The sequence below is a fragment of the Dryas octopetala genome, chromosome 6, assembly GCF_963921425.1.
Source record: "Dryas octopetala chromosome 6, drDryOcto1.1, whole genome shotgun sequence".
Lineage (NCBI taxonomy): Eukaryota > Viridiplantae > Streptophyta > Magnoliopsida > Rosales > Rosaceae > Dryas > Dryas octopetala.
The window spans coordinates 979,252-1,006,191 of NC_141371.1; the positions used below are offsets into that span (position 1 = coordinate 979,252).

At 37.1% G+C, this 26,940-nt stretch overlaps 5 protein-coding genes and 1 pseudogene across 7 annotated transcripts; 2 read left to right on the top strand and 4 right to left on the bottom strand.

Annotated features, from left to right (window-relative positions):
- Positions 1 to 1,100: 1,100 nt before the first annotated feature.
- Positions 1,101 to 3,680, bottom strand: LOC147280719 (rust resistance kinase Lr10-like). 2 transcript variants are annotated; one of them, XM_086246326.1, is made up of 3 exons: positions 3,565 to 3,680; positions 2,716 to 3,471; positions 1,101 to 2,428 (listed from the first exon to the last, which is right to left on the bottom strand). In XM_086246326.1, exons 2-3 carry the CDS (start codon positions 3,317 to 3,319, stop codon positions 1,329 to 1,331), a joined length of 1,704 nt encoding a protein of 567 aa, XP_086102452.1. In that variant the 5' UTR covers positions 3,320 to 3,471; positions 3,565 to 3,680; the 3' UTR covers positions 1,101 to 1,328. The 2 variants fall into 2 exon arrangements, with proteins under 2 accessions (XP_086102452.1, XP_086102451.1); XM_086246325.1 differs by lacking the exon at positions 3,565 to 3,680 and having other exon boundaries at positions 2,716 to 3,554.
- Positions 3,681 to 4,258: 578 nt separating this feature from the next.
- LOC147280720 (uncharacterized) lies at positions 4,259 to 7,159 on the top strand. Its single transcript, XM_086247242.1, has 4 exons — positions 4,259 to 5,078; positions 5,194 to 5,217; positions 5,427 to 5,453; positions 5,674 to 7,159. Exons 1-4 carry the CDS (start codon positions 4,376 to 4,378, stop codon positions 7,083 to 7,085), a joined length of 2,166 nt encoding a protein of 721 aa, XP_086103368.1. The 5' UTR covers positions 4,259 to 4,375; the 3' UTR covers positions 7,086 to 7,159.
- An 8,636-nt stretch (positions 7,160 to 15,795) lies between these two features.
- LOC147280721 (rust resistance kinase Lr10-like) lies at positions 15,796 to 18,264 on the bottom strand. The gene is made up of 2 exons (XM_086245967.1): positions 17,431 to 18,264; positions 15,796 to 17,147 (listed from the first exon to the last, which is right to left on the bottom strand). Exons 1-2 carry the CDS (start codon positions 18,245 to 18,247, stop codon positions 16,048 to 16,050), a joined length of 1,917 nt encoding a protein of 638 aa, XP_086102093.1. The 5' UTR covers positions 18,248 to 18,264; the 3' UTR covers positions 15,796 to 16,047.
- Positions 18,265 to 18,572: 308 nt separating this feature from the next.
- On the top strand, positions 18,573 to 21,669 carry LOC147280722 (LEAF RUST 10 DISEASE-RESISTANCE LOCUS RECEPTOR-LIKE PROTEIN KINASE-like 2.1). Its single transcript, XM_086245966.1, has 4 exons — positions 18,573 to 19,485; positions 19,601 to 19,624; positions 19,832 to 19,858; positions 20,077 to 21,669. Exons 1-4 carry the CDS (start codon positions 18,780 to 18,782, stop codon positions 21,486 to 21,488), a joined length of 2,169 nt encoding a protein of 722 aa, XP_086102092.1. The 5' UTR covers positions 18,573 to 18,779; the 3' UTR covers positions 21,489 to 21,669.
- Positions 21,670 to 21,744: 75 nt separating this feature from the next.
- Positions 21,745 to 23,108, bottom strand: LOC147280723 (tRNA-splicing endonuclease subunit Sen2-1 pseudogene; annotated as a pseudogene). The gene is made up of 2 exons (XR_015122771.1): positions 22,943 to 23,108; positions 21,745 to 22,634 (listed from the first exon to the last, which is right to left on the bottom strand). The product of XR_015122771.1 is annotated as a tRNA-splicing endonuclease subunit Sen2-1 pseudogene (transcript).
- Positions 23,109 to 23,766: 658 nt separating this feature from the next.
- On the bottom strand, positions 23,767 to 26,266 carry LOC147280724 (Nucleic acid-binding, OB-fold-like protein). Its single transcript, XM_086246152.1, has 6 exons — positions 25,976 to 26,266; positions 25,416 to 25,490; positions 25,224 to 25,312; positions 24,947 to 25,031; positions 24,527 to 24,608; positions 23,767 to 24,071 (listed from the first exon to the last, which is right to left on the bottom strand). The coding sequence occupies exons 1-6, from the start codon at positions 26,141 to 26,143 to the stop codon at positions 23,980 to 23,982; spliced, it is 591 nt and encodes a 196-aa protein (XP_086102278.1). The 5' UTR covers positions 26,144 to 26,266; the 3' UTR covers positions 23,767 to 23,979.
- Between the last annotated feature and the right edge of the window lie 674 nt (positions 26,267 to 26,940).

Below are 26,940 nucleotides of genomic sequence, written 5' to 3' on the forward strand. Positions count from 1 at the left end.
AGCTATTCTTAGCCTCAGAAATTATTAGACCAATTGTAAATTATGAAGCAAGAGGAAAATTAAACAAGCACTTGTTTAATGCTAGCACCAGTTGCTTCCTTGAATGAATCCTCATCTGATAAGGTCTTCATCATGATGCAAATGCCTTGAAAATATAAAATCCAAAGTGCCAATTTGATACAACGCGACTGATATATTAATTAGACTCTTCTCGTGCGTGTAAAATAAATAGAATATATACTGATGGTGATGAACATTGCAACCCCCTCATTTTAAATTATAAATCATGCTAAAGATTCTTTGTGTATGTGTATGTATTGAACCTTGTAGTAATATTCATATTGTAATTAATTAGTTTTAAATTGAAATATTATGTGGTGCTGAACTACTGATCAAATTAAAGTAATATGCTACTGTAAACTATACATTAACAACACCAGTGCCGGCCCAGAAGGGGGGCATCGAGTTCGACCGCCTAGGGCCCACTTTCAAGGGGGGCTCACAAATTTTTATATTATGTATATGTTAATATATATTTATATATTAAAAAAAATAGTTGTTGGGTCTATTTATAATGTCTTCGTTGTAATTAGGTCATTCTACTTATTGTGTCAGTTATCTATTGATAAAAAATTTTCTAATTGATTTCTTGTCAATTGTAAATTGTTTTGCAAAAAATTTTATTAGAGGCCAATTTAGATTTCGCCTGAGCCTTTCAAAATTCAGGACCGGCCCTGTGTGCAATTAATTAAATCAAGAACTTCCAAACTTTAAGCTGTGGGTGGGTAATTACTGTAATCATCATTTATAAGTAAGAAGCTACGTATAGTTGATTAATTCAATTGACTAATCAATGTTACCCCTAACAAATTAAAGTTTGCTAATCAATTGAAATTGTATTAGTCGACACAACAGTGACATTATGATAAGGAAACCAAACAGAAACAAACTACTAGTCTAGTACTCTACGTGCCAATTACCAAACAATTGTTTCCCTCGCCCTTCACATGCATGATGCATGCAACAATAATTATTGAAATGTGATACTAAAATTAATAGACCTTTTTTCTTAAGGTGGGACCAAAATATGCTCGATGAAATGTCTGAAAGAGATTGAGGTAGGTAGAAAAATACCTGCTTTCTGGATTGACTTCTATTGAATAACACTTACAATACTACTTTTAGTGCATCATTTGGACATCAGCATGACCAGCACAACTTTCTATTATTCTTATTATCATCATATTATTACTATTACTATTACAGACATGCAGAAGAACATTACTGAAATCATCACTTGCTCTATAGTAATAGTGTGCTAATTTTAATTAACTTGACAATACTGTTCTTGGTTGATCTGCCTGCGTAGTTGTGGAAGCGAACGGATTGGGTGGCATGATCAAGCTTTCAGAGGCTCCTTCAAGCATTCTAACAACTGCTTTCATGGAAGGTCGATTCACTGGGTACCACTGGATGCACCAAAGTGCAACAATCACTAGTCTCTTAGCAATCTGAGCATCTTCATCAGTATCTAGATCCAAATCCAATGTTTCTCCTTGAATTAGATGATTATAAATCAACTCAGGAAAATACACCTCGCTGTTGCTACATGTATGAGCAGTTTCCTTCCTAGCCCCAATCATCTCAAGCACCAGCATCCCAAAACTATATACATCTGATTTGTAGGAGACAGTTCCAAAGTTCCCATTAAACACTTCGGGTGCAATGTAGCCTACAGTGCCTCTAGCAGCAGTCATAGATATGATACTCTCTTCCTTAGAACAGAGTTTAGCCAGACCAAAATCCGAGATCTTAGGATTGAAGTCATGGTCTAACAAGATATTATGAGGCTTGATGTCAAAGTGGAGGATCCTCTGCTCACACCCTTGATGAAGATACTCAATTCCCTTTGCTATACCAGTGATGATGTTGTGAAGTTTCTCCCAAGCAAATGAAGTGATGAACTTCTCTAGGGACCTGTTTGGCATGAGCTCATAAATAACAGCACGCTTGCCACTTTCAGCAGAAAACCCCAGCAGGCGAACCACATTAACATGGTGAATTCTGCCAATGGTTCCCACTTCGTTAACAAAATCTTCTCCATTTCCTTTAGAATCATTCAGGACTTTTACAGCGACTAGAACTCCATTGGGAAGCTTTCCTCTGAAAACACTTCCAAAACCTCCTTGGCCTAACTTGTTCTTAAATCCATTTGTCATCTTCCTTATATCAGCATAGGAGTATCTTGTGGGTACATGAGATTTGTGATCATTCAGGAACTTTTCAATCTTCATTTGATTCTCCTTTTCCTCTATCCTCCTTGATTGTTTTACATGGTAGAAGATGGCTACCACCGCCACCGATATGAGCATAGAACAACAAGTTATGCTCACGCCTATGATAACAGATTTAGTTGGTGATGCATGACCTGAATTTATTAGGAGAAAACAAAAGTGAATTAATTCAGGAGATATAATTATTTTGCTTTTGCAAATTTTCAAAATGCACCCCTTCAGGAGGCCCTGGTAGCCATCTTGAACACATATTGGATAATAATTTTGCTTTTGCGATTCTTTCAGCAACATTTACAGAAAGAAATCATTGATATGATTACATTAGTGGTAGAGTAGAAGCTATGTTAACACACACACACACACACACATACCACATCTCAGAATATTTGCTCTATATTAATTGGTAAGGTAGACTACGTACCTTTTGGCTCCTTTAAGGGATCCTGAAAGATATAAGGATCATGACACTCCAATTGATTGCTGCTGTTATTGAATCGGCACCATCCACTTGTACAGTTTTGACATGCTGGAAAATATTCCCAATTCCATCCCAGAAATAAAACATTGTCCAGTTCACAATAGAGGGGGCCATTACCAATCACACATCGTAGTGGAAGACTGATTTCTTTAATCAAAGTACCGCAAGTTGATACCGGCAAGTCATCCAGAGAAGTTGAGGGTGGGGTAGCAAGAACTTGATGATGCCCCGGGTCACTCAGACATCTGATCGGCATCACAGAGTGGCCTGTGAGATAGTTGAAGCTCCGAGGTGTGCTAAAATTTTGTGCTGTGGAACAGTTTAATAGTGTTAACTTCGGTAACATGGGATAAATACCTGCTTCCGGTCTCAAAGTAGAGTCTGGTTGAAAGAAGTAGTGGCGGGTGGAGAATCTGGAGATGGTAAAATTAAGAAGGCGTTTGGGAAGGCAACCATCTGGATCGTAGACTTTGAAATATTGGTTTTCGTAATGAATCGTTTGTATGGGAAACAGTCCTGATGATGATGAGAGCTGAATCATTGTCATATTTTTGAGGCAAAAAACCTCAAACTCTGCATGGCCACAGTGAAGGGGATGGTGTTTTAGACGGAATGGAACATGGATAAGAGGACCATCATGGCTACAGTTTGAAATTGGGCAACCATGACCATCAGCTGTTGCTGCTTTGCTGGCTACAACTACAAGAATATTAATGGGGAAGACAATCAACAAGAAAAACAGAGACAGAAACAGGTGCAGGATGTTCATCTTAATAAGCAAGAAAAACATACCAGTTTCAGATGCTATTTATTGAGTCATTGACCAAGCAGTAAGCACCACACCTAGGGCCAATTTACTCATTTCCATTAGAATTTTCATGCAATGCGGTGGAAAATTCATATTTCCCACTGAGTCCATTAGTCCATACCATATCCACACGTCATATTTTGGAGTTGACTTAGACTTGCAGGATCAACGCATCATGGTCCTCAATGACCAATGACCATGAGGATACTACCTTCCAATTTTCTTGCTAAGACGACAAAGGAAAGTATATGGAATTGATCAAGCACCACACCTAGGCCTAGGGCCAATTTAATTTATTGAGTCATTGACCGGGCCAATTTAATTTATTGAGTCATTGACCAAGCACCACACCTAGGCCTAGGGCCAATTTACTCATTTCCATTAGAATTTTCATGCAATGCGGGGGAAAATTCATATTTCCCATTGAGTCCATACCATATGCACACGTCATATTTTGGAGTTGACTTAGACTTGCAGGATCAACGCATCATGGTCCTCAATTATACATGGTCCCATTGTAATTAATTGTCATCATTCATTCATTAACTCTAGTGTAACTTTCATGGCAAGTGGAACTGTGGAAGCGTCTCAATTTCTTCCTTGACCCAATGACCATGTGGATACTACCTTCCAATTTTCTTGCTAAGACAACAAAGGAAAGTATATGGAATCGATCAGCATGTGGATGGGTAGTTTCGAAGAATATGAATCCAGCCTAAAACTTGTGATGATAAATTTTCTTTCTTTATCTTTCTCCTAGTTCTTTCCTGTGATCTCAACTCAACACTGGCAATCATGCCAAAAAGTGTCTTGTTCACATGTGTTATAGCTATTTGCTTTGTAATTTTTCATGATGCCAATGGAGATGAACACTGTCTGCCTGCTTCATGTGGGGATCTCCATGACATTAGATACCCTTTTCGCTTGAAGATTAATGGTTCTTCTGCGCCTAATTGTCTCGACCATCCAGCTGAACTATCCTGCCAGCAGAATCGCACAATTTTAAATCTCTACAATGGTGCATATTATGTCAAAGATATTGATTATAAACACCATACAATCCAACTTGTCGATCCTGGTCTATTAAGTGACACTTGTCCCTTCAGGCCACTCTACCGTTTGACAAGTAAAAACTTTACCGAAGGCTTTGGTAAAGGAGAATCAGGAGTTAGATACTATCTAATCAGAGAACCAAATTATGTAACCTTCTTCGATTGCTCGTCGCGAGTTGAGTCTCCTGAGTACGTGAAAATCAATTGCAATAGTAGTACAAATACTACTTCGTATTCTTACATTATGTTGGGAGATGGAGTGGGGAATCTTCACGGTTTTTGTAATATGTCCACCATCATTCTTAGCATGTTAGGAGAAACTGGGAAGGTCATTACATTTTCTTTCATCCGTGAGCAGTTGAAAAGGGGTTTTCTTCTTTCATTTGAGAATTATCTCTCCCCCGAGTCCCCCGAGTACTGCTACAGCCGGTCCCAATCCTTCTATTGTGAGTATTGTTTTGATCAGTTTGGCACACTAATTCAGTATGTGAAGGTTGATTTTATTATTTTACAATGCATATTTCTTCTTGAATCTCTTACTGACACTATTGTACTTTGCAGGTTTTCTTGACTACTTGAAACCTGGTAAGTTCGACTGGCTCCAATTTTTTGTACCTTTAGTATTAGAATGATGCAAATTGTAATTAATCATGCGAGTTGCACCTTATTACTTTCAATTTGCCCAAACTTGATGTTGGGCTTGTTCTATATATAGCTATCTCACTAAGATTGATTTCTGAGGTCCTTTCCTTCCTTGAACCTAAATCATTTCTCCGTTGATTCTGTTTTCACAGATTTCATAAAGGCCGCCAAGATCACTGGTAAGTCCTTCTAAACAATATATAATGTTCTTTTAAAAAAGGTGAAATTAAATTGGAAACAACATGCAAGAAAAAGAAACAATCTTTTTTTTTTTCTTAAAAGTAAAAGTTTGGAATAATTTGATTCCACAGCCGGTTTCGTGGATCAAAACTTTGAATACATTTAGGCATATATCAATCCAGATTGAACTTCTAATACCTGCCTGTACTCTTATGACAGGATGGACTCTGATGACACGAATGATACTCGGCATTATTATTTTGTCGAGTTTCTTGAGCTACAAACTGTATTGGAAAAAGTTCTTAAAGGATGATGCAGTTGAGAAATTCTCAAATGCATGCAATAATCTTGTGCGAAGAAGGTATTCATATTCAGAATTTAAGAAGATGACAATTGATTTCAAAGATAAACTGATTCAGGGAGTCTATTGGAAGATGTTCCTAAAGGCTGTAGAAGAATTCTTAAAAGCATTCAGGAATCTTATGCAAAGAAGGTATTCATTTTCAGATATTAAGACGATGACAATTGATTTCAAAGATAAACTCGGTCAGGGATGCTTTTGGAAAAAGTTTCTAAAGGATGATACAGTGGAAGAATTCTTGAACGCGTACAAGAATCTTATGCCGAGAAGGTATTCATATTTAGATATTAAGAAGATGACAGGTTATTTCAAAGATAAACTTGGTCAAGGAGGTTATGGCTCTGTATTCAAAGGAGAGCTGTCAAATGGGCATCCTGTTGCAGTAAAGATGTTGAGTGGTTCCAAAGGTAAAGGGCAAGATTTTGTCAATGAAGTTGCCACAATAGGAAGAATTCATCATGTCAATGTGGTGCAACTAATTGGATTTTGTTCTGAGGGATCAAAAAGAGCTCTTGTTTATGACTTCATGCCTAATGGATCTCTAGAAAAATATATCTTTCCCGGAAAAGAAAACAATCATATTCTAAGTTGGGATAGAATGCATGAGATAGCCCTAGGGGTGGCTCGTGCCATTGACTATCTGCACCAGGGATGTGATATGCAGATTCTGCATTTTGATATTAAGCCCCACAACATTCTTCTTGATGACAACTTTAATTCAAAAATTTCAGACTTCGGGCTTGCAAGATTTTACCCTAAAGATTATAACACTGTTTCTCTTACTGCCATAAGAGGTACAATGGGATATATAGCTCCTGAAATGTTCTACAAAACCATTGGAGGCATTTCATTCAAAGCTGATGTTTATAGCTTTGGAATGTTGTTATTGGAAATGGCAGGACGGAGGAAGAACTTGAATGCACATGCAGAAAACTCAAGCCAATTATATTTCCCTTCCTGGATTTATGATCAACTAGAGAAGGGATTGGGCATTGAAATTGAGGGTGCGCGTGAGAATGATGAGAAAATAGCAAAGAAGATGATCATGGTTGCATTGTGGTGCATACAGTTGTTGCCTGCCGATCGCCCTGCTATGAGCAGAGTTTTAGAGATGCTTGAAGGTGAAGATGAACTCTTGCAAATGCCTCCGAAACCTTTCTTTTGTCCACAACACATGCCACCAGAGGATCTACTTGATGAGACAGATGATGAAGAGGTATCCACCGAGCCACATACAGAGATTGCTACAGAAACGACCTCCATGGTATAAGGGAAAAGCAGTTCTGTATTTAGTCTTGTAATATCCCACATCCTAAGAAGAACCAGAGATACTCATAATAGATACTACTCTCTGTCAAATGTATCCCTCATCTTAAGCTTCAATTTTGCAATTTAAACTCATCTTGAAAAACTGATAAATGATAAGCACTACCAAGATCTGTGGAAAATTATTTTATTTCATTGGTTCCTTAGAGGAAGTCTAGAGGAAATTAATGAATTATCAAAGTGATCTTTCAGATTCAGTATAAATTCATAAGAAGCTTCTTACTTCATAAAATTCATTGCTGATTTCCTATAACACATCAATAGTTGTTCACTCTAGCTAAATATGAAAGTACATGTCTGATCTGATAGCTGCAAACTGTAAAGTGACCAAAAAGACTACACTATCTCTGACTTAGTTCCATTTTCTTTTACAACTATTGTATGATCTTCCCGGCATTGTTCTGGATTCCATCTTGTGATTGTGCGCTCTTCCACTGTGTATCTCTCCAAACATGATTCTGCTAGAGAGAATAAAGTTGTGAAATATTTGAATTGGAGGGGTTTGGGGATATTATTGGAGGGTTTCAGAGGGATTGAAGAAGGGATGTGGTGGGGATTTCGGAGAAAGACGAGGGTAGTAGGGGAAGAAAGATTGGAGAGAGGTTGAAGGAAGAGAAGAGAAGCCATTTTAGAAGTGTATCATGTATGCTGCTGCTGGGTTCAGTTTCCAGCCACTGAAAATTTGCCAGTTTTGGGAAGTTTTTTATTTATTTTTTTTGCTTTTTGGCGGGTGATAATTTCCTATTAATAAAACTTTCTTTTTATTCCATAATCTTTAATCTTAGCCGTCAGATTGAAGTTTCTATGATGAGTTGATTGAAAAATTATTGGGTGTAACCGATATACCGTCGTGTGGTGTAATCAATCTAATGTATAAGAGTATTATTTGATGGTATATTTATATTAGTAGAATATAATATTAATAATATTCACCCATATTATAATACATTAAACTAATTACACACGTTATGATATATCAATTATACTACATAATAATATATTCATTACACAAAATAATTTCTCCAGTACTAACACTAACCCTTTTGCATATATATTTTTTTTTCTCCTGAGGAGAAAAAATACAGGAGAGAAAAAGCAGGTATCAATCATTTGTCAGCCCAAAATTAAGTTTGGTCCCAATCAACTCAAACTAGGGCCTAGGCCCATTGGTGTGGATTAGTTTGGGCTGTGTATTAGATTGCAATATCCTCTTAAAGCTGACAAAGAGAAGCTATAAATTGCATAATGGTTCAGCAAAATATTGAGTAAATGAAAACCAAATGGCACGTCTCATCAGTAATGCCAAATTGCTAATGCACCTCTCACTGTTCATTGTCATTGAATGGGTCAAGTTTTTCCAAGGAAACTTTGTTGGTTCTTGTAATTTCTTGGAAACTCCATGCATGGTGATTGATTGGTGAATGCATGAAAAGTATGCAAAATAGAAATTCAATGAATAAGTTAATTGGGTGATGGATTGATACATTGATTCCCTTTGAGATCAATAACCAAAGGAGATAGGACCTACCTATTCGGAGCATGGATAAAAATATTCACGATACCGATAGCATATCGGTATATATCAACAGAATTGTGTAAAAAATTTCAAAATTTAAAAAGGAAAAGAGGAATAAGATGAAATCAAACCAAAATCAGCCTTAATTAGATCAAAACTCATCCACTAATCCTAATTAATCAACAATAAACTAACAAAAGAACAAAATCTAAGTCAACTTTCTTTACACCGATATTTACCAAAATCAATATATTCATCGATATATTTATAAATTTGAATACTGATATTTAAGAAATTTCTGATATTTTTACACTTGATTGGGAGAAAATTAAACGAAATGTCAATTTCTTTCATTTGATATTACACCTTAAGTCTACAAAATATCATGTGGTACTGCTCTGGAGTCAATCTAATCAGATAGACATTTAAGAGAAGACTTTGATTTCTTTGCAAATCTAAGATCAGTCATTTGCCATTTGGTCTTTGCAGAAAAATGTGGTGTTTTTTTGCCATGGCGTATTTATGTAGGGGGCGAGTGAGGCCTACCATCCCACGGAACAAAATTTCTCATTTATTCGCGTTAGCAATTTAATTTATTTATTTATACTTTTCTTATATAAAATTAAAATAAATATAAAATTTTAATAATTTTTTAGAATAACATGAAGATCATATAATATTTTAATTAGACTACTAAATTTAAATATGGTTTTTTATATTAGGTCAAAAATATGTTGGCCCTTTTATTGAGAGTTAAACCCTAAGCCGATATTTACCAAAATCAATATATCCATATCTATAAATTTGAATACTGATATTTAAGAAATTTTCGATATTTTTATACTTGATTCGGAGAAACTAAACGAAATGTCAATTTCTTTCATTTGATATTACATCTTAAGTCTACAAAATATCATGTGGTGCTGCTCTGGAGTCAATCTAATCAGATAGACATTTAAGAGAAGACTTTGATTTCTTTGCAAATCTAAGTCCATTCATTTGCCATTTGGTCTTTGCAGAAAAATGTGGTGTTTTTTTGCCATGGCGTATTTATGTAGGGGCCGAGTAAGGCCTACCATCCCACGGAACAAAATTTCTCATTTATTCGTGTTAGCAATTTAATTTATTTATTTATATTTTTCTTATATAAAATTAGAATAATTTTTTAGAATAGCAAAAATCATATAATATTTTAATTAGGTTACTAAATTTAAATGTAGTTTTTTAAATTAGGTCAAAAACATGTTGGCCCTTTTATTGAGAGTTAAATCCTAAGTCGTTTTGTTACGTAACAGTTAAATACAAACTTAATAGTTTTTTTATTAATTTATTTATAATTGACTATTTTTTTTATTGTAATGTGGCATGTGATGTAATATTTGTGAATTATAGTACCCTTCACTATATTATTATGTTTAACGTTTCAACTAGTACTTAGGCCCCGTTTGGAATTGCGGTGGAGGACCCAAAAGCTACTGTGGATGACAATTCTCAATCACATACAACAGTTTTGGTGTTTGGTAAAAAAATAAAAAATTGTTTTTCCTCACAATTCTCAACTCCCCACAACAAAAACAGAAAGAGGTTTTTAGGTACTTTTGAAAGGTGCAGTGACTCACAACAACAATTAATATTTTATTTTACCCATAATACCCTCATTGATTTCTATAATTTTTATTTGTTTATTTTAAATTAAAAAATATGTCCATTGTTAATTATATTTTATCTTGTGATAATTAATTATGATATTTTATTTATACGATTAAAAATATAATATACCTAAAAAAATAATCGGCATACTTATTTAATAATGTTGTTCTTAGAAAAATTAAAGCTAATAAAAAGTTGTAGTTAAAAATTTCAAAACAAGTAAAAAAACATTTTATTTTTACCAAACAAAAAAGTGAAATGCACTTTCAACATCATGTCCATTTTAGCAATTATACACAATCACAACATTTTTATATTAACATTTACCAAACACTTTGATACTATTTTTTGTACTCACAACACTTTTGAAAACATAGTTTACCAAACACTCAACTGTTTTACTTTACAGCTGACTTTACTTCACTGCTGTTCTTTCTCACAGCAATATCAAACTGGCCCTTAATCTAAAATGCTATTAAATTTTGGTATCTAAACTAAAAAATTATTGAAATTTGGTACTAAAGTTAACCGACCTTTTTTCTTAAGGTGGGACCAAAATGTGCTCGATGAAATGTCCAAAAGAGATTGAGGTATGTAGTTTATTATATTTTCCAGAAGAAAAATACCTGCTTTCTGAATTGACTTCTATTGAAAAACACTTACAATACTAATTTTAGTGCACCATTTGGACATCAGCATGACCAGCACACCTTTCTATTATTTGTTGTAAAAGTATGTGAAAATTAGGGTTTGTGGAAAAAAGGAGGCAGAGAGAATATGATCAGTCCATTTCATTCATGTTATAAATATCCTTATATAGAAGTAGGGTTTACTAGGTTTTGTATATTTACTAGTATGCCCCTACAACTAATTACAGGGATAGCCATATATAACAATATATTTACAACACTCCCCCTTGGATATTTCATGTCATTAGTGTTGTCTCTACTATGCGCTTCTAAGTTGCCTCGTTAAAACCTTGCCAAGTAATAAAAACCCTGTGGAAACAAAAACAACCTTGGTCGAAGGAAAAAGAGTGCAACGCGCGTGAGTGTGGAGTAGTCGCATCAGAACCTCGAAAGTAGGTGAAGTCATATCTTCTGGATCATAAGCAGATAGTATGTCTATGGGAGCGGGGTGCATTAGAGTTGCTACACCAAAACCTTGCCCGGTAAACCCAATGGGAAAAACCCGTGGTTGAAGGGAAAAGATGAGCAAATGCATATATATCAGATCAACACATCTTCAGGATGTAGTATGAGTAGGGTGACCATGCCAAGATGTGCCTCATTAAAACCTTGCCAGGTAACAAAACCCAGTGGGACAAAATAACCCTGGACGAAGGACAAAAGAGTACACGATGGTCAAGTGAGTATGCTTCGGGATACTCCCCCTGATGTCGACTCCCCCTGAAGATTACATACTAGGTAAATCAGCCAATCTACGCAAACCAATACCTCGAACATGCATCAAGAACGTGGACTTTGGCAGTGACTTGGTAAAGAGGTCTGCATGGTTGTCTTGAGATCGGATCTGCTTGACTTCAATCATCTGATGCTCTTGTTGCTGTTGATTGAAGAAGAACTTCGGTGCAATATGCTTGGTGTTGTCTCCTTTGATGAAACCCGTCTTCATTTGCTAGAAGCAAGCAGCATTATCCTCATAGATAATTGTTGGTTCATCAGTGGTGGAATTCAGCCCACACGTACTTCGAACATGTTTGGAAACTGCTCTCAGCCATATACATTCACGAACTGTTTCGTGAAGGGCTATAATCTCAGCATGATTCGAAGAGGTAGCAACAAGGGTCTGTTTCGTTGACCTCCAAGATATTGCTGTATTCCCAATGGTAAAGACGTAACCAGTTTGAGAACGCGCCTTGTGCGGGTCTGATAGATACCCTGCGTCAGCATATCCAACAAGGCGAGCATCGTTCCGAGGATCGAGGGGGTTCGATCCATTCCTTGATGCATAGGGATAGAATAAGCCCATATCCGTCGTACTTCTAAGGTAGCGGAAAATGTCTTTTATGCCATTCTAATGGCGGCGTGTTGGCGCAGAGCTATATCTAGCTAACAAGTTCACAGCGAATGAGATTTCCGGTCTAGTACATTGAGCCAAGTACAATAATGCGCCTATTGCACTTAGATATGGGACTTCTGGTGCCAATATCTCTTCGTTATCATCTGCAGGACGAAACGGATCCTTCTTAGGATCTAGACTACGGACGATCATGGGTGTGCTAGAAGGCTTCGCTTTATCCTCATTAAAGCGCCTTAACATCTTCTGGATGTAATTCGATTGATGGACCAAAATTCCATCTGCACGATGCTCGAGCTCCAGGCCGAGACAGAAGTTTGTTCTCCCAAGATCTTTCATCTCGAATTCCAACTTCAGGTGTTTAGCGGTTTCCTTGATCTCTTCAGGAGTACCAATTAGATTCATGTCATCGAAATAAACAGCTACAATAGCAAAACCAGAACTTATTTTCTTAATAAACACGCAAGGGCATAGATCATTATTCACATATCTTATCCCGATTAAATACTCACTTAGACGGTTATACCACATCCGTCCGGATTATTTCAATCCATATAGTGAACGCCTCAAACGAATGGAGAGCGTGTTCCGTGGTCTGAATTCTGAAACTATTTGCATCGGGTATCTTAAGTCCTTCGGGAACTTTCATATATATCTCTGTATCAAGATCCCCATAGAGATAAGCAGTGACCACATCCATAAGCTGCATACTCAGTTTTTCGGAAACTACCAAACTGATAAGGTAGCGGAACATTATCACGTCCATTACGGGAGAATACGTTTCCTCGTAATCAATCCCAGGGCGTTGAGAAAATCCTTGCGCCACTAGACGAGCCTTGTATCTCACAATCTCGTTTTTCTCATTACGCTTCCTTACAAATACCCATTTAAATCCTACAGGTTTAACATGAGAAGGTGTAGGAACGACAGGCCCAAACACCTTTCTCTTTGTCAAGGAATCTAATTCGACCTGGATTGCTTCTTTCCATTTTGGCCAGTCGTCTCGACGTTGACATTCATCAACGGAGCGAGGTTCGATGTCATCGCTAGTTATGATTTCGGTAGCTACCGCGAATACAAATATATCATCGATGATAATCTCGTTTCGATTCCAGAGCTCACTTTAAGCATGCATAATTTATAGAGATCTCTCTGTTCTCGGGAGTGGGTTCAGATGTTAGAGCGTCCCTCAACACCGTCTCTTCCAGGACGGACCCATAATCTGGAACTATTTCGTGAGATGGATCGGTTGAGATTGCGATGTCAAGAGGACTCGTTTGTGCCAAATTTATCCTCTTCCGGGGATAAGAGTCCTTCGAACCTAGTGGTTTACCTCGCTTCTGGGCAGGGACATAAGACTGGTTAGCCGCTATGGCTGTACCTCGTCCATCTGAGACGACACGTCCTCCTGGGATGACACGTCCTTCGGGGACGGATATCCTTGCAGGCACGTTTGCAGCAGGTATATGTGATCTCGTCACTTTAGCTAGATCAGAGAAAACGTCTGGCATATTATGAGCTACACTCTGTAGATCTAGAATTCTCCGCACTTCACTATCACATTGTGCGGTTCGGGGATCGAGATGAGACATAGTGGGGACATTCCACGTCAATTCATGTCGTTCTTCAGGAACGGTGACGTTCTTATCTCCCCTTAACGGCGGGAAGACTGTCTCATCAAAGTGACAATCCGCAAATCTGGCGGTAAAGAGATCGTCTGTCAAGGGCTCTAAAAAGCGTATAATAGATGAGGATTCATAACCGACATATATGCCCATCCTTCGTTGAGGACTCATTTTGGTACGTTGTGGCGGCGCAACTGGCACATAAACTGCACACCCAAATATGCGTAAGTACGAAACGTCAGGTTCGTACCCAGTCACCAGCTGTAACGCAGAGTAAGGTTGGGTAGCAGTGGGCCTCAACCGGACCAACATGGCTGCATGCAAGATTGCATAGCCCCACGCAGAAATTGGAAGCTTGGTTCGTGCGATCATTTGTAATCTTTTAATGAACGCTTCTGCGAGACCATTCTGGGTGTGAACATGGAGAACTGGATGTTCAACATCAATCCTAAGGGACATGCAATAATCATCGAAAGTTTTCGATGTAAACTCTCCGGCATTATCAAGTCTTATGGACTTTATGGGATAATCTGGGTGGTGAGCCCTCAATTTAATGATCTGGGCGAGGAGTTTAGCAAAGGCAGCATTTCTTGTGGACAATAGTGTAACATGTGACCACCTTGTCGATGCATCAACCAAAACCATGAAATATTTAAATGGTCCGCATGGTGGTTGGATAGGTCCACAAATATCCCCTTGTATTCTTTGCAGGAAAAGGGCGGAGTCTTTATTAGTCTTTGCATATGATGGTCTAGTATTCAATTTTTCGAGCGAGCAGGCTTGGCATAGTGTGTCACTAAACACAAGATCCTTATTAGTAAGGGGATGCCCGTGTGATGAATTGAGGATACAGCGCATCATACTTTGACCTGGGTGTCCCAACCGGTCATGCCATAAGACATGACCTGGGCGCATCATACTTTGACCTGGGCGCATCATACTAAATTTAAATGTAATTTTTTAGATTAGATCAAAAACATGTTGGCCCTTTTATTGAGCGTTAAACCCTAAGCCGATATTTATCAAAATCAATATATTCATCAATATATTTATAAATCTGAATACTGATATTTAAGAAATTTTCGATATTTTTATACTTGATTCGGAGAAAATTAAACGAAATGTCAATTTCTTTCATTTGATATTACACCTTAAGTCTACAAAATATCATGTGGTGCTGCTCTGGAGTCAATCTAATCAAATAGACATTTAAGAGAAGACTTTGATTTCATTGAAAATCTAAGTCCATTCATTTGCCATTTGGTCTTTGCAGGAAAAATGTGGTGTTTTTTTGCCATGACGTATTTATGTAGGGGGCGAGTGAGGCCTACCATCCCACGAAACAAAATTTCTCATTTATTCGTGTTAGCAATTTAATTAATTTATTTATATTTTTCTTATATAAAATTAGAATAAATATCAAATTTTAATAATTTTTTAGAATAGCATGAAGATCATATAATATTTTAATTAGATTACTAAATTTAAATATAGTTTTTTAGATTAGGTCAAAAACATGTTGACCCTTTTATTGAGAGTTAAACCCTAAGCCGTTTTGCTACGTAACAGTTAAATACAAACTTAATATTTTTTTTATTAATTTATTTATAATTGACTATATTTTTTTTTTATTGTAATGTGACATGTGATATAATATTTGTGAATTATAATACCCTTCACTATATTATTATGTTTAACGTTTCAACTAGTGCTTAATCTAAAATACTATTAAATTTTGATATCTAAACAAAAAGATTATTGAAATTTAGTGCTAAAGTTAAGACTTTTTTTCTTAAGGTGGGACCAAAATGTGCTCGATGAAATGTCTGAAAGAGATTGAGGTATGTAGTTTATTATATTTTCCAGAAGAAAAATACCTGCTTTCTGGATTGATTTCTATTGAAAAACACTCGCAATACTAATTTTAGTGCATCATTTGGACATCAGCATGACCAGCACACCTTTCTATTATTCTTATTATCATCATATTATTACTATTAATTACTATTACAGACATGCAGAAGAACATTACTGAAATCATCACTTGCTCTATAGTAATAGTGTGCTAATTTTAATTAACTTGACAATACTGTTCTTGGTTGATCTGCCTGCGTAGTTGTGGAAGCGAACGGATTGGGTGGCATGATCAAGCTTTCAGAGGCTCCTTCAAGCATTCTAACAACTGCTTTCATGGAAGGTCGATTCACTGGGTACCACTGGATGCACCAAAGTGCAACAATCACTAGTCTCTTAGCAATCTGAGCATCTTCATCAGTATCTAGATCCAAATCCAATGTTTCTCCTTGAATTAGATGATTATAAATCAACTCAGGAAAATACACCTCGCTGTTGCTACATGTATGAGCAGTTTCCTTCCTAGCCCCAATCATCTCAAGCACCAGCATCCCAAAACTATATACATCTGATTTGTAGGAGACAGTTCCAAAGTTCCCATTAAACACTTCGGGTGCAATGTAGCCTACAGTGCCTCTAGCAGCAGTCATAGATATGATACTCTCTTCCTTAGAACAGAGTTTAGCCAGACCAAAATCCGAGATCTTAGGATTGAAGTCATGGTCTAACAAGATATTATGAGGCTTGATGTCAAAGTGGAGGATCCTCTGCTCACACCCTTGATGAAGATACTCAATTCCCTTTGCTATACCAGTGATGATGTTGTGAAGTTTCTCCCAAGCAAATGAAGTGATGAACTTCTCTAGGGACCTGTTTGGCATGAGCTCATAAATAACAGCACGCTTGCCACTTTCAGCAGAAAACCCCAGCAGGCGAACCACATTAACATGGTGAATTCTGCCAATGGTTCCCACTTCGTTAACAAAATCTTCTCCATTTCCTTTAGAATCATTCAGGACTTTTACAGCGACTAGAACTCCATTGGGAAGCTTTCCTCTGAAAACACTTCCAAAACCTCCTTGGCCTAACTTGTTCTTAAATCCATTTGTCATCTTCCTTATATCAGCATAGGAGTATCTTGTGGGTACATGAGATTTGTGATCATTCAGGAACTTTTCAATCTTCATTTGATTCTCCTTTTCCTCTATCCTCCTTGATTGTTTTACATGGTAGAAGATGGCTACCACCGCCACCGATATGAGCATAGAACAACAAGTTATGCTCACGCCTATGATAACAGATTTAGTTGGTGATGCATGACCTGAATTTATTAGGAGAAAACAAAAGTGAATTAATTCAGGAGATATAATTATTTTGCTTTTGCAAATTTTCAAAATGCACCCCTTGAGGAGGCCCTGGTAGCCATCTTGAACACATATTGGATAATAATTTTGCTTTTGCAATTCTTTCAGCAACATTTACAGAAAGAAATCATTGATATGATTACATTAGTGGTAGAGTAGGAGCTATGTTAACACACACACACACATATACCACATCTCAGAATATTTGCTCTATATTAATTGGCAAGGTAGACTACGTACCTTTTGGCTCTTTTAAGGGATCCTGAAAGATACAAGGATCAGTATTACACTCCAATTGATTGGTGCTGTTATTGAATTGGCACCATCCACTCGTACAGTTTTGACATGCTGGAAAATATTCCCAATTCCATCTCAGAAGTAAAGCATTGTCCGGTTCACAATAGTAGGGGCTATTACTATTCACAGGTCGTACTGGAAGAGAGATTTCTTTAATCAAAGTACTGCAATTTGATACCGGCAAGTCATCCAGAGAAGTTGAGGGTGGGGTAGCAAGAACTTGATGATGCCCCGGGTTACTCAGACATCTGATCGGCATCACAGAGTAGTCTGTGAGATAGTTGAAGCTCCGAGTTGTGCTTAAATTTTGTGCTGTGGAACAGTTTAATAGTGTTAACGTCGGAAAATAATATTCCTGACTCAAAGTAGAGTCTGGTTGAAACAAGTAGTAGGGGGTGGAGAATCTGGAGATGGTAAAATTAAGAAGGCGTTTGGGAAGGCAACCATCTGGATCGTAGACTTTGAAATATTGGTTTTCGTAATCAATCGTTTGTATGGCAAACAGTTGTGATGATGATGAGAGCTGAATCATTGTCATATTTTTGAGGCAAAAAACCTCAAACTGTGGATGGCCACAGTGAAGGGGATGGTGTTTTAGACGGAAAGGAAACCGGATAAGAGGACCATCAGAGCTACAGTTTGAAATTGGGCAATCATGACCATCAGCTGTTGCTGCTTTTCTGGCTACAACTACAAGAATATTAATGGGGAAGACAATAAACAAGAAAAACAGAAACAGAAACAGCTGCGGGATATTCATCTTAATAAGCAAGAAAAACATACCAGTTTCAGATGCTATTTATTGAGTCATTGACCAAGCAGTAAGCAACAGACCTCATTTACTCATGTCCATTAGAATTTTCATGCAATGCGGTGGAAAATTCATATTTCCCATTGAGTCCATTCCATATCCACACGTCATATTTTGGAGACTGCAGCCATGTCCACCCAAATTACCATGTATATGGTACCTTATCACTTGACTGGTTGACTTTTAGACTTGGAGGATCACCGCATCATGGTCCTCCGTTATACATGGTTCCATTGTAATTAATTGTCATCATTCATTCATTAACTCTAGTGTAACTTTCTTGGCAAGTGGAAGCGTCTCAAGTGGATCCTACCTCCCAATTTTCTTGCTAAGACAACAAAGGAAAGTATATGAAAACAATCAGCATGTGGATTGGTAGTTTAGAAGAATATGAATCCAGCCTAAAACTTGTGATGATAAATTTTCTTTCTTTATCTTTCCCCTAGTTCTTTCCTGTGATTTCAACTCAACCCTCGCAATCATGCCAAAAAGTGTCTTGTTAACATGTGTTATAGCTATTTGCTTTGTAATTTTTCATGATGCCAAGGGAGATAAACACTGTCCGACTGCTTCTTGTGGGGATCTCCATGACATTAGATACCCTTTTCGCTTGAAGATTAATGGTTCTTCTGCGCCTGATTGTCTCGACCATCCAGCTGAACTATCCTGCCAGCAGAATCGCACAATTTTAAATCTCCACGACGGTACATATTATGTCAAAGATATTGATTATGAAACCCATACAATCCAAGTTGTCGATCCTGGTCTGTTAAGTGACACTTGTCCCTTCAGGCCACTCTACCGTTTGACAATTAAAAACTTTACCGATGGCTCGTCGCGAGATGGATACTATCCAATCAGAGAACCAGGAGATGAATACTTTGCAAACAGAGAACCAAGTTATGTAACCTTCTTCGATTGCTCGTCGCGAGTTGAGTCTCCTGAGTACGTGAAAATCAATTGCAATAGTAGTACAAATACTACTTCGTATTCTTACATTATGTTGGGACATGGAGTGGGGAATCTTCACGGTTGTCCTTTGTCCATCACTCTTAGCATGTTAGGAGAAACTGGGGAGGTCATTACATTTTCTTTCATCCGTGAGCAGTTGAAAAGGGGTTTTCTTCTTTCATTTGAGAATTATCTCTCCCCCGAGTACTGCTACAGTCGGTCCCAATCCTTCTATTGTGAGTATTGTTTTGATCAGTTTGGCACACTAATTCAGTATGTGAAGGTTGATTTTATTATTTTAGAATGCATATTTCTTCTTGAATCTCTTACTGACACTATTGTACTTTGCAGGTTTTCGTGATTACTTGAAACGTGGTAAGTTTGACTAGCTCCATTTTGTGTACTCTAGTATTAGAATAAAGCAAATTGTAATTAATCATGTGAGTTGCACCTTATTACTTTCAATTTGCCCAAACTTGATGTTGGGCTTGTTCTATATATAGCTATCTCACTAAGATTGATATCTGAGTTCCTTTCCTTCCTTGAACCTAAATCATTTCTCCGTTGATTCTGTTTTCACAGATTTCATAAAGGCCGCCAAGATCACTGGTAAGTCCTTCTAAACAATATATCTTGTTCTTTAAAAAAGGTGAAATTAAATTGAAAACAACATGCAAGAAAAAGAAACAATATTTTTTTTTTCTTAAAAGTAAAAGTTTGGAATAATTTGATTCCACAGCAGGTTTCGTGGATCAAAATTTTGAATACATTTAGGCAAATATCAATCCAGATTGAACTTCTAATACATGCATGTACTCTTATGGCAGGATGGACTCTGATGGCACGAATGATACTCGGCATTATTATTTTGTCGAGTTTCTTGAGCTACAAACTGTATTGGAAAGAGTTCTTAAAGGATGATGCAGTTGAGAAATTCTCAAATGCATGCAATAATCTTGTGCGAAGAAGGTATTCATATTCAGAATTTAAGAAGATGACAGTTGATTTCAAAGATAAACTGATCCAGGGAGTGTATTGGAAGATGTTCCTAAAGGCTGTTGAAGAATTCTTAAAAGCATTCAGGAATCTTATGCAAAGAAGGTATTCATTTTCAGATATTAAGACGATGACAATTGATTTCAAAGATAAACTCGGTCAGGGATGCTTTTGGAAAAAGTTTCTAAAGGATGATACAGTGGAAGAATTCTTGAACGCGTACAAGAATCTTATGCCGAGAAGGTATTCATATTTAGATATTAAGAAGATGACAGGTTATTTCAAAGATAAACTTGGTCAAGGAGGTTATGGCTCTGTATTCAAAGGAGAGCTGTCAAATGGGCATCCTGTTGCAGTAAAGATGTTGAGTGGTTCCAAAGGTGAAGGGCAAGATTTTGTCAATGAAGTTGCCACAATAGGAAGAATTCATCATGTCAATGTGGTGCAACTAATTGGATTTTGTTCTGAGGGATCAAAAAGAGCTCTTGTTTATGACTTCATGCCTAATGGATCTCTAGAAAAATATATCTTTCCCGGAAAAGAAAACAATCATATTCTAAGTTGGGATAGAATGCATGAGATAGCCCTAGGGGTGGCTCGTGCCATTGACTATCTGCACCAGGGATGTGATATGCAGATTCTGCATTTTGATATTAAGCCCCACAACATTCTTCTTGATGACAACTTTAATTCAAAAATTTCAGACTTTGGGCTTGCAAGATTTTACCCTAAAGATTATAACACTGTTTCTCTTACTGCCATAAGAGGTACAATGGGATATATAGCTCCTGAAATGTTCTACAAAACCATTGGAGGCATTTCGTACAAAGCTGATGTTTATAGCTTTGGAATGTTGTTATTGGAAATGGCAGGACGGAGGAAGAACTTGAATGCAGATGCAGAAAACTCAAGCCAATTATATTTCCCTTCCTGGATTTATGATCAACTAGAGAAGGGATTGGGCATTGAAATTGAGGGTGCCCATGAGAATGACGAGAAAATAGCAAAGAAGATGATCATGGTTGCATTGTGGTGCATACAGTTGACGCCTGCCGATCGCCCTGCTATGAGTAGAGTTTTAGAGATGCTTGAAGGTGAAGATGAACTCTTGCAAATGCCTCCGAAACCTTTCTTTTGTCCACAACAGATGCCAACAGAGGATCTACCTGATGAGACAGATGATGAAGAGGTATCCACCGAGCCACATACAGAGATTGCTACAGAAACGACCTCCATGGTATAAGGGAAAAGCAGTTCTGTACTTAGTCTTGTAATATCCCACATCCTAGGAAGAACCAGAGATACTCATAATAGATACTACTCTCTGTCAAATGTATCCCTCATCTTAAGCTTCAATTTTGCAATTTAAACTCATCTTGAAAAACAGATAAATGATAAGCACTACCAAGATCTGTTGAAAATTATTTTATTTCATTGGTTCCTAAGTAGAAGTCTAGAGGAAATTAATGAATTATCAAAGTGATCTTTCAGATTCAGTATAAATTCATAAGAAGCTTCTTACTTTATAAAATTCATTGCTGATTTCCTATAACACATCAATAGTTGTTCACTCTAGCTAAATATGAAAGTACATGTCTGATCTGAAGCTGCAAACTGTAAAGTGACCAAAAAGACTCTACACTATCTCTGACTTAGTTCCATTTTCTTTTACAACTATTGTATGATCTTCTCGGCATTGTTCTGGATTCCATCTTGTGATTGTGCACTCTTCCACTGTGTATCTCTCCAAATATGATGGGGAATCTGCACAATGACCGTTTCTACTGATATCAAGAACTAACAATGTCTTTACGACACCTCCACAAAGCCGAGTAGTGCAATGTATATCAGACCACACCCTCACTCGCTTATTTGCATCGCCATCCTCCTCTGACAACACAAGCACCGCATATTCAGAATGAACCAGAGCTGGATGATGACGGTAGGCAACAAAGTCCACACCATATTTAACTCCCGACATGACAACCCAATTCTTCATTCTAAGATGAGAAAAAGCCTTATAAAAATAGGGGAACAATGCTTTTCTGGATCTCATGGACTGCCATAGCTGGTCATCATTCTTAGGACATTTGTCTTCAACTATCTTTAGGCATTTTAGAGCATAGCATAGGTAAAAGGCCTCCTCCATACCCAACTGATACCATTGCTTATCCTTCTCTGCTGTAATAATGGGTTCACCAAAGCCTGCACGATTAAGGAGATCAGATTGTTCTTCTTCCACTGCAAGAAGTACGTTGCTCCCACATAGCAATCCTTGAGAATCTGATCGGATTAGAGAAGACTGAAGCTGCAATACTATCTTTGACATGGGGTCTGCAAGAGCATTAGCTTTTGAACCCTTTCCTTTCCATCTAGGCCCCATTAAACTCTACAACAACATCAAACGGAAACTACACCCATTAGCACAGCCTCAAGATGGAGAATTTATAACCAATCTTCGGATGAATTATACATTTACTACCAATGATGAACGAACTAATATCAAAAGTATAAGAATTTCAGGCCAGAATAGACCAAAAATTCCAACTTTATCTGTTAAACTAATTTTCTCAGAACAAATTTATTCATTTTTGTAAGCAGAAGAGTCAAAAGTATGAATAAAAGAAAAAGAAAATCTTTGGTTCAATTGGATTTCTGGCATTTTTCTCAGCAGGCAAACAGAACGAAAGCTAATACCTGGTCTAGTGAGCCAGGAGAGGAACAATGAATCCCAGCTTTCAAAGCGGACGCTCTCCAAGCACTTCCCTGGGTCACTGTCACTCACCCACTATCTTTTGTTTCCCAATCTCAAGGCTGAAAGAAGAAGAAGAAGAAGATGCCCAGCCTTCACTTCTATTTCACTCTTCTTATTCAGCGGCGGGACCGGGACGCCTACTTCTCTTTTCCATTTTTTATTTTCTTTTATTTTCTTCTTGAGCACAGTTATAATTTTTATTTTACTTGAAAAATCAAAAATTTTGGTTATTCTCGAAATTTTTTAGAAACCAACTCCTTTTTTATTAAATATTTAAAGTTCATCTTTTTAAAAGTTTAGAAATAAAAGCGATCAATAGTATTTGAGGGTTTTAAACATATAATTATCACCGAATAGTATTTAAGTTCTCCTCAAATGATACTCAATCTTCATTGAGCACCACTCGGCAATATTCAAACATCACTTGAAAAATATTGCTAAGTGACGTTGAAGTGCCCAAATTTTGATTACTTTTTCAAACCCTAGTATCATAAGGCAACCATAGTTACCACACTCGTTGTACTTTGTTCATGATCTCTAGCTTGATAAGGGAATAGGATGGAGTAGGACCTAACACTCGAAGAATCCCCATCAATTAATCAGAAAGATGTCAAACGCACCTTCCAGCTTTGGAACCTATGTGTTCTTGGAATACATATGGGAAAGGTGAAAACTTCAGTATTTTACCTCCCCACAAAATCTATATATATAGCCAAATGCAGTGACATGCAGCACAAAACATAAACAAACCCATAAATCAGACAGATCCAGTTTGTAAAACCCTTGCTATATAGCCTACAGAAGTGCATGGGGCAGCTTCATGTAGAAAATGAAGGTTACCAATCGTAGATAAAATTATCATCATTTCTAACATTAACCACGATCCTGAGTACACTTTTTCTACAAGAATTTAAGGGTAAAGACTTTCTCTTTGGAAAACATGAAAGAAAGAAGAAACATTGGTTTTGACTTTAGCTTCTCATCCTCCAACCTTGGCAACCTTTCTGTTCTCAATTTGCCCTGTAATGGGACATTGCATCTCTGTCCAACTTATCGGCACCATTGCTCCACCTGCAGTGAACAATTAGAAAACCACATGCGAGCTCATATCATTCAGATTCGACTGGGTCATTACACTCCCATGTGCACATTAAATAAAGATAAAACATAAACGGCTGTATACCTTTTGTAAATCTTTCAATTTCCATATTGTCAAAAGATTATAGTAGGCAGAGAAACAAATTTTAATCAGGTTTGTTAATCTTTCTTAATGAATCCCTTTCCATGACATGACATCCAAAAGAAAACAGATTAAATGTCTAGAATTCAAAGTGGGGAATCAAAATTGACCTAGAAAGATAGCAGAAGTAGACAAGAAAACAAACTGTTTAAGAAAGGGATGACACTACGAGCTTGAAAAACTAAGGTGCACTTGAACAGGCAAATGAACAAGAAAATGCCGACACAACATATCAAAGGCAGAGACTCTGGTTTATTTTCCATAAACACTCAGAAAATTCATTTACCTGCTGCACTCTCTGCTGAAATAACACCCAATTCATTTTTCGCGGTTGATAGATAATAAGCCCTTGCATCTCCAAGGGACAGCTTATTGAAAGAATCAAGGAAATTCCTTTTGTAATTAATCATTAACTGATGTAGATATTAAATGGATATCAGAGAATAACCATATAAAAACGAAGTGGAGCAGATGAGGTATTCCTTATATTCAGAAAACAACTCTTGATCCTCACAAAAAAAGAAATAAAATATGAAATGCAAATTGAAGCATTTATAAGTATATGCCTAAAAGACCTTCCCTCCTTGACCAATTTAATTGAATGGATTTTTTGTTCAGATGAGCTGCTGACTAGTTTGAACAGTAGATTGAATATTGCAATATTTTCATCTAACATTAACAGGGGTGTTCAACACACAAAGGATACCACAATAGCTCTGACAATGTCACCAGGGCGAAAAGACATGTGCATATCCACTTTATCAATCTCAGTTGCTCTAACATCTTGAAGCCTGTTAAGAGAAATAGCTCTGAGCTTTTATATTTACTTGTAACATACTAACATCAGCAAAACAGCATTTACAATCTTAAATGACACATAACTACAGCCACAACTAACTTCATTAGACAAACTACAAACCAAATATGTACAAGATAGATGCAACTCAAGTTTCCACTTATTATTTAAAAGGAATTTTGCATACCTAATAATGCCAGAGAAGTTTTCTCTTACAGACTTAGTGCCAAGACACATAATATCAGCAGAAGCCATTCTTGCCATCACTTTGGTAACCTACCATAACCAGATAAATACAGATCTAATAAAGAACACAAAAGGAAACAAAAACCTTCACGGTTGATGAATAGGTTGTGGTAATAAGTTGATGAGCCCTTACTCTGGCAATGACAATAGAACCAGGCTCTGGAATGGCACCATGGGCCTTGTGACCAGATACTTCCACAGTGGGTCTCTACAAACCATAACAAACAATATCATCAATGAAAATGCCAAGACCACCATATCATAAAAGTTAAATTAACACTGAGTTGAAGAAGCAGTAGAAAGGAAGTGAGAATTCACAAGTCCCAAACTTTCCTCCTTAATTGGGTAAAACACTTCAAAGATTCAAAACTTAAGGGCCACGTATTTCAAACAGAAACTACACACAATAGCACAGCTCTAAAATGGAGAATTTATAACTAATGATAGGATTATTCATGTCTGAATTTCAAATTTACTGTCAATGATGAACAACCCAATATTAAAAATTTGAACTTTAGGCCAGAATAGACAAAAAATTCCAACTTTATCTGTTAAAATTTTCCCAGAACAAATTCCTTTACTTTTCTGGGCAGTCAAACAGCTGTCTACTATTGAATAGAAGAAAAACAGAATCTTGGGTATATTTGATTTTGTTGCATTTTCTCAGAAGGCAAACAGAACGAAAGCTAATACCTGGTCGGGTGAGTCGGGAGGGGGGGATAGGATGCGGCGGAGTCCAGTGAGGGAAGCATATACAGTGAGCTTGTCTGGGGACACGTAGGCACCTCTCCCTGGTTTCAATGCGGACGCTCTCCCAAGAACTTCCCCAGGCGTCACCCACTCATTATTACCTTCACCCATTCTCAAGACCTGAATGAAGAAGAAGAAGAAGCAGCTCAGCCTTTACAAACAGTGCACTAAAACTTGCTTAGCGGCGGGACGCCTACTTCTCTTTTCCCTTATTAACTTTTTTTTTTCTTTTCTCTTTGCTTTCTTTATTTTCTTAAGATTAGAAGAAAAAAAATAAATCAGACCAATTTCCTTTATTTTCCCAACTCACACCATTTTCTTTTCTTAAAAACAAAATAATATTTACATTTGTGTGAGTCGTGTGACATAAATGTATGACTTGGACCCTAATTTAAAATTTTTTATCTATGATCTACAGTGACAAACCTACAACTTAATCCATTAGTGGTGCAGTGGCTCTTGACCATCAAGAGTAGGGATGTGGACAATATATTTTGACGAAAATTATATGTAGACGTTTTTTAACCCTTACTTGTTGATGTATTAACGTTTTTATTATTAACCCTTACTTGTTAATCCTTTTTTAATCCCTTTTTTCTGAGTAGAGATCTCATTTCCCCAAATCCTCTGTCCTTCTCTGTCTCCTCTCACAAATTTTGAGGATCTTTTCATAATTCTTGTTTTACTTAAAAAAATATATATGTATTTTTAAATATGTGAGAGGGAACTAGAGGATTTGGGGACAAGAGATCCCTACCCCTTTCTTCCTCCACTTCCTTCCGGTTGATGCTTCCCTCAAGTCTTTGTTTGAGACAGCTTTCAGACACTCGACTTCAGCTAGCGACTTTGACGGCTTGGTTCTCCTGGTGGCTCCGCAGTTTATCTTCGATTGTGCTAGGTAGATCGGG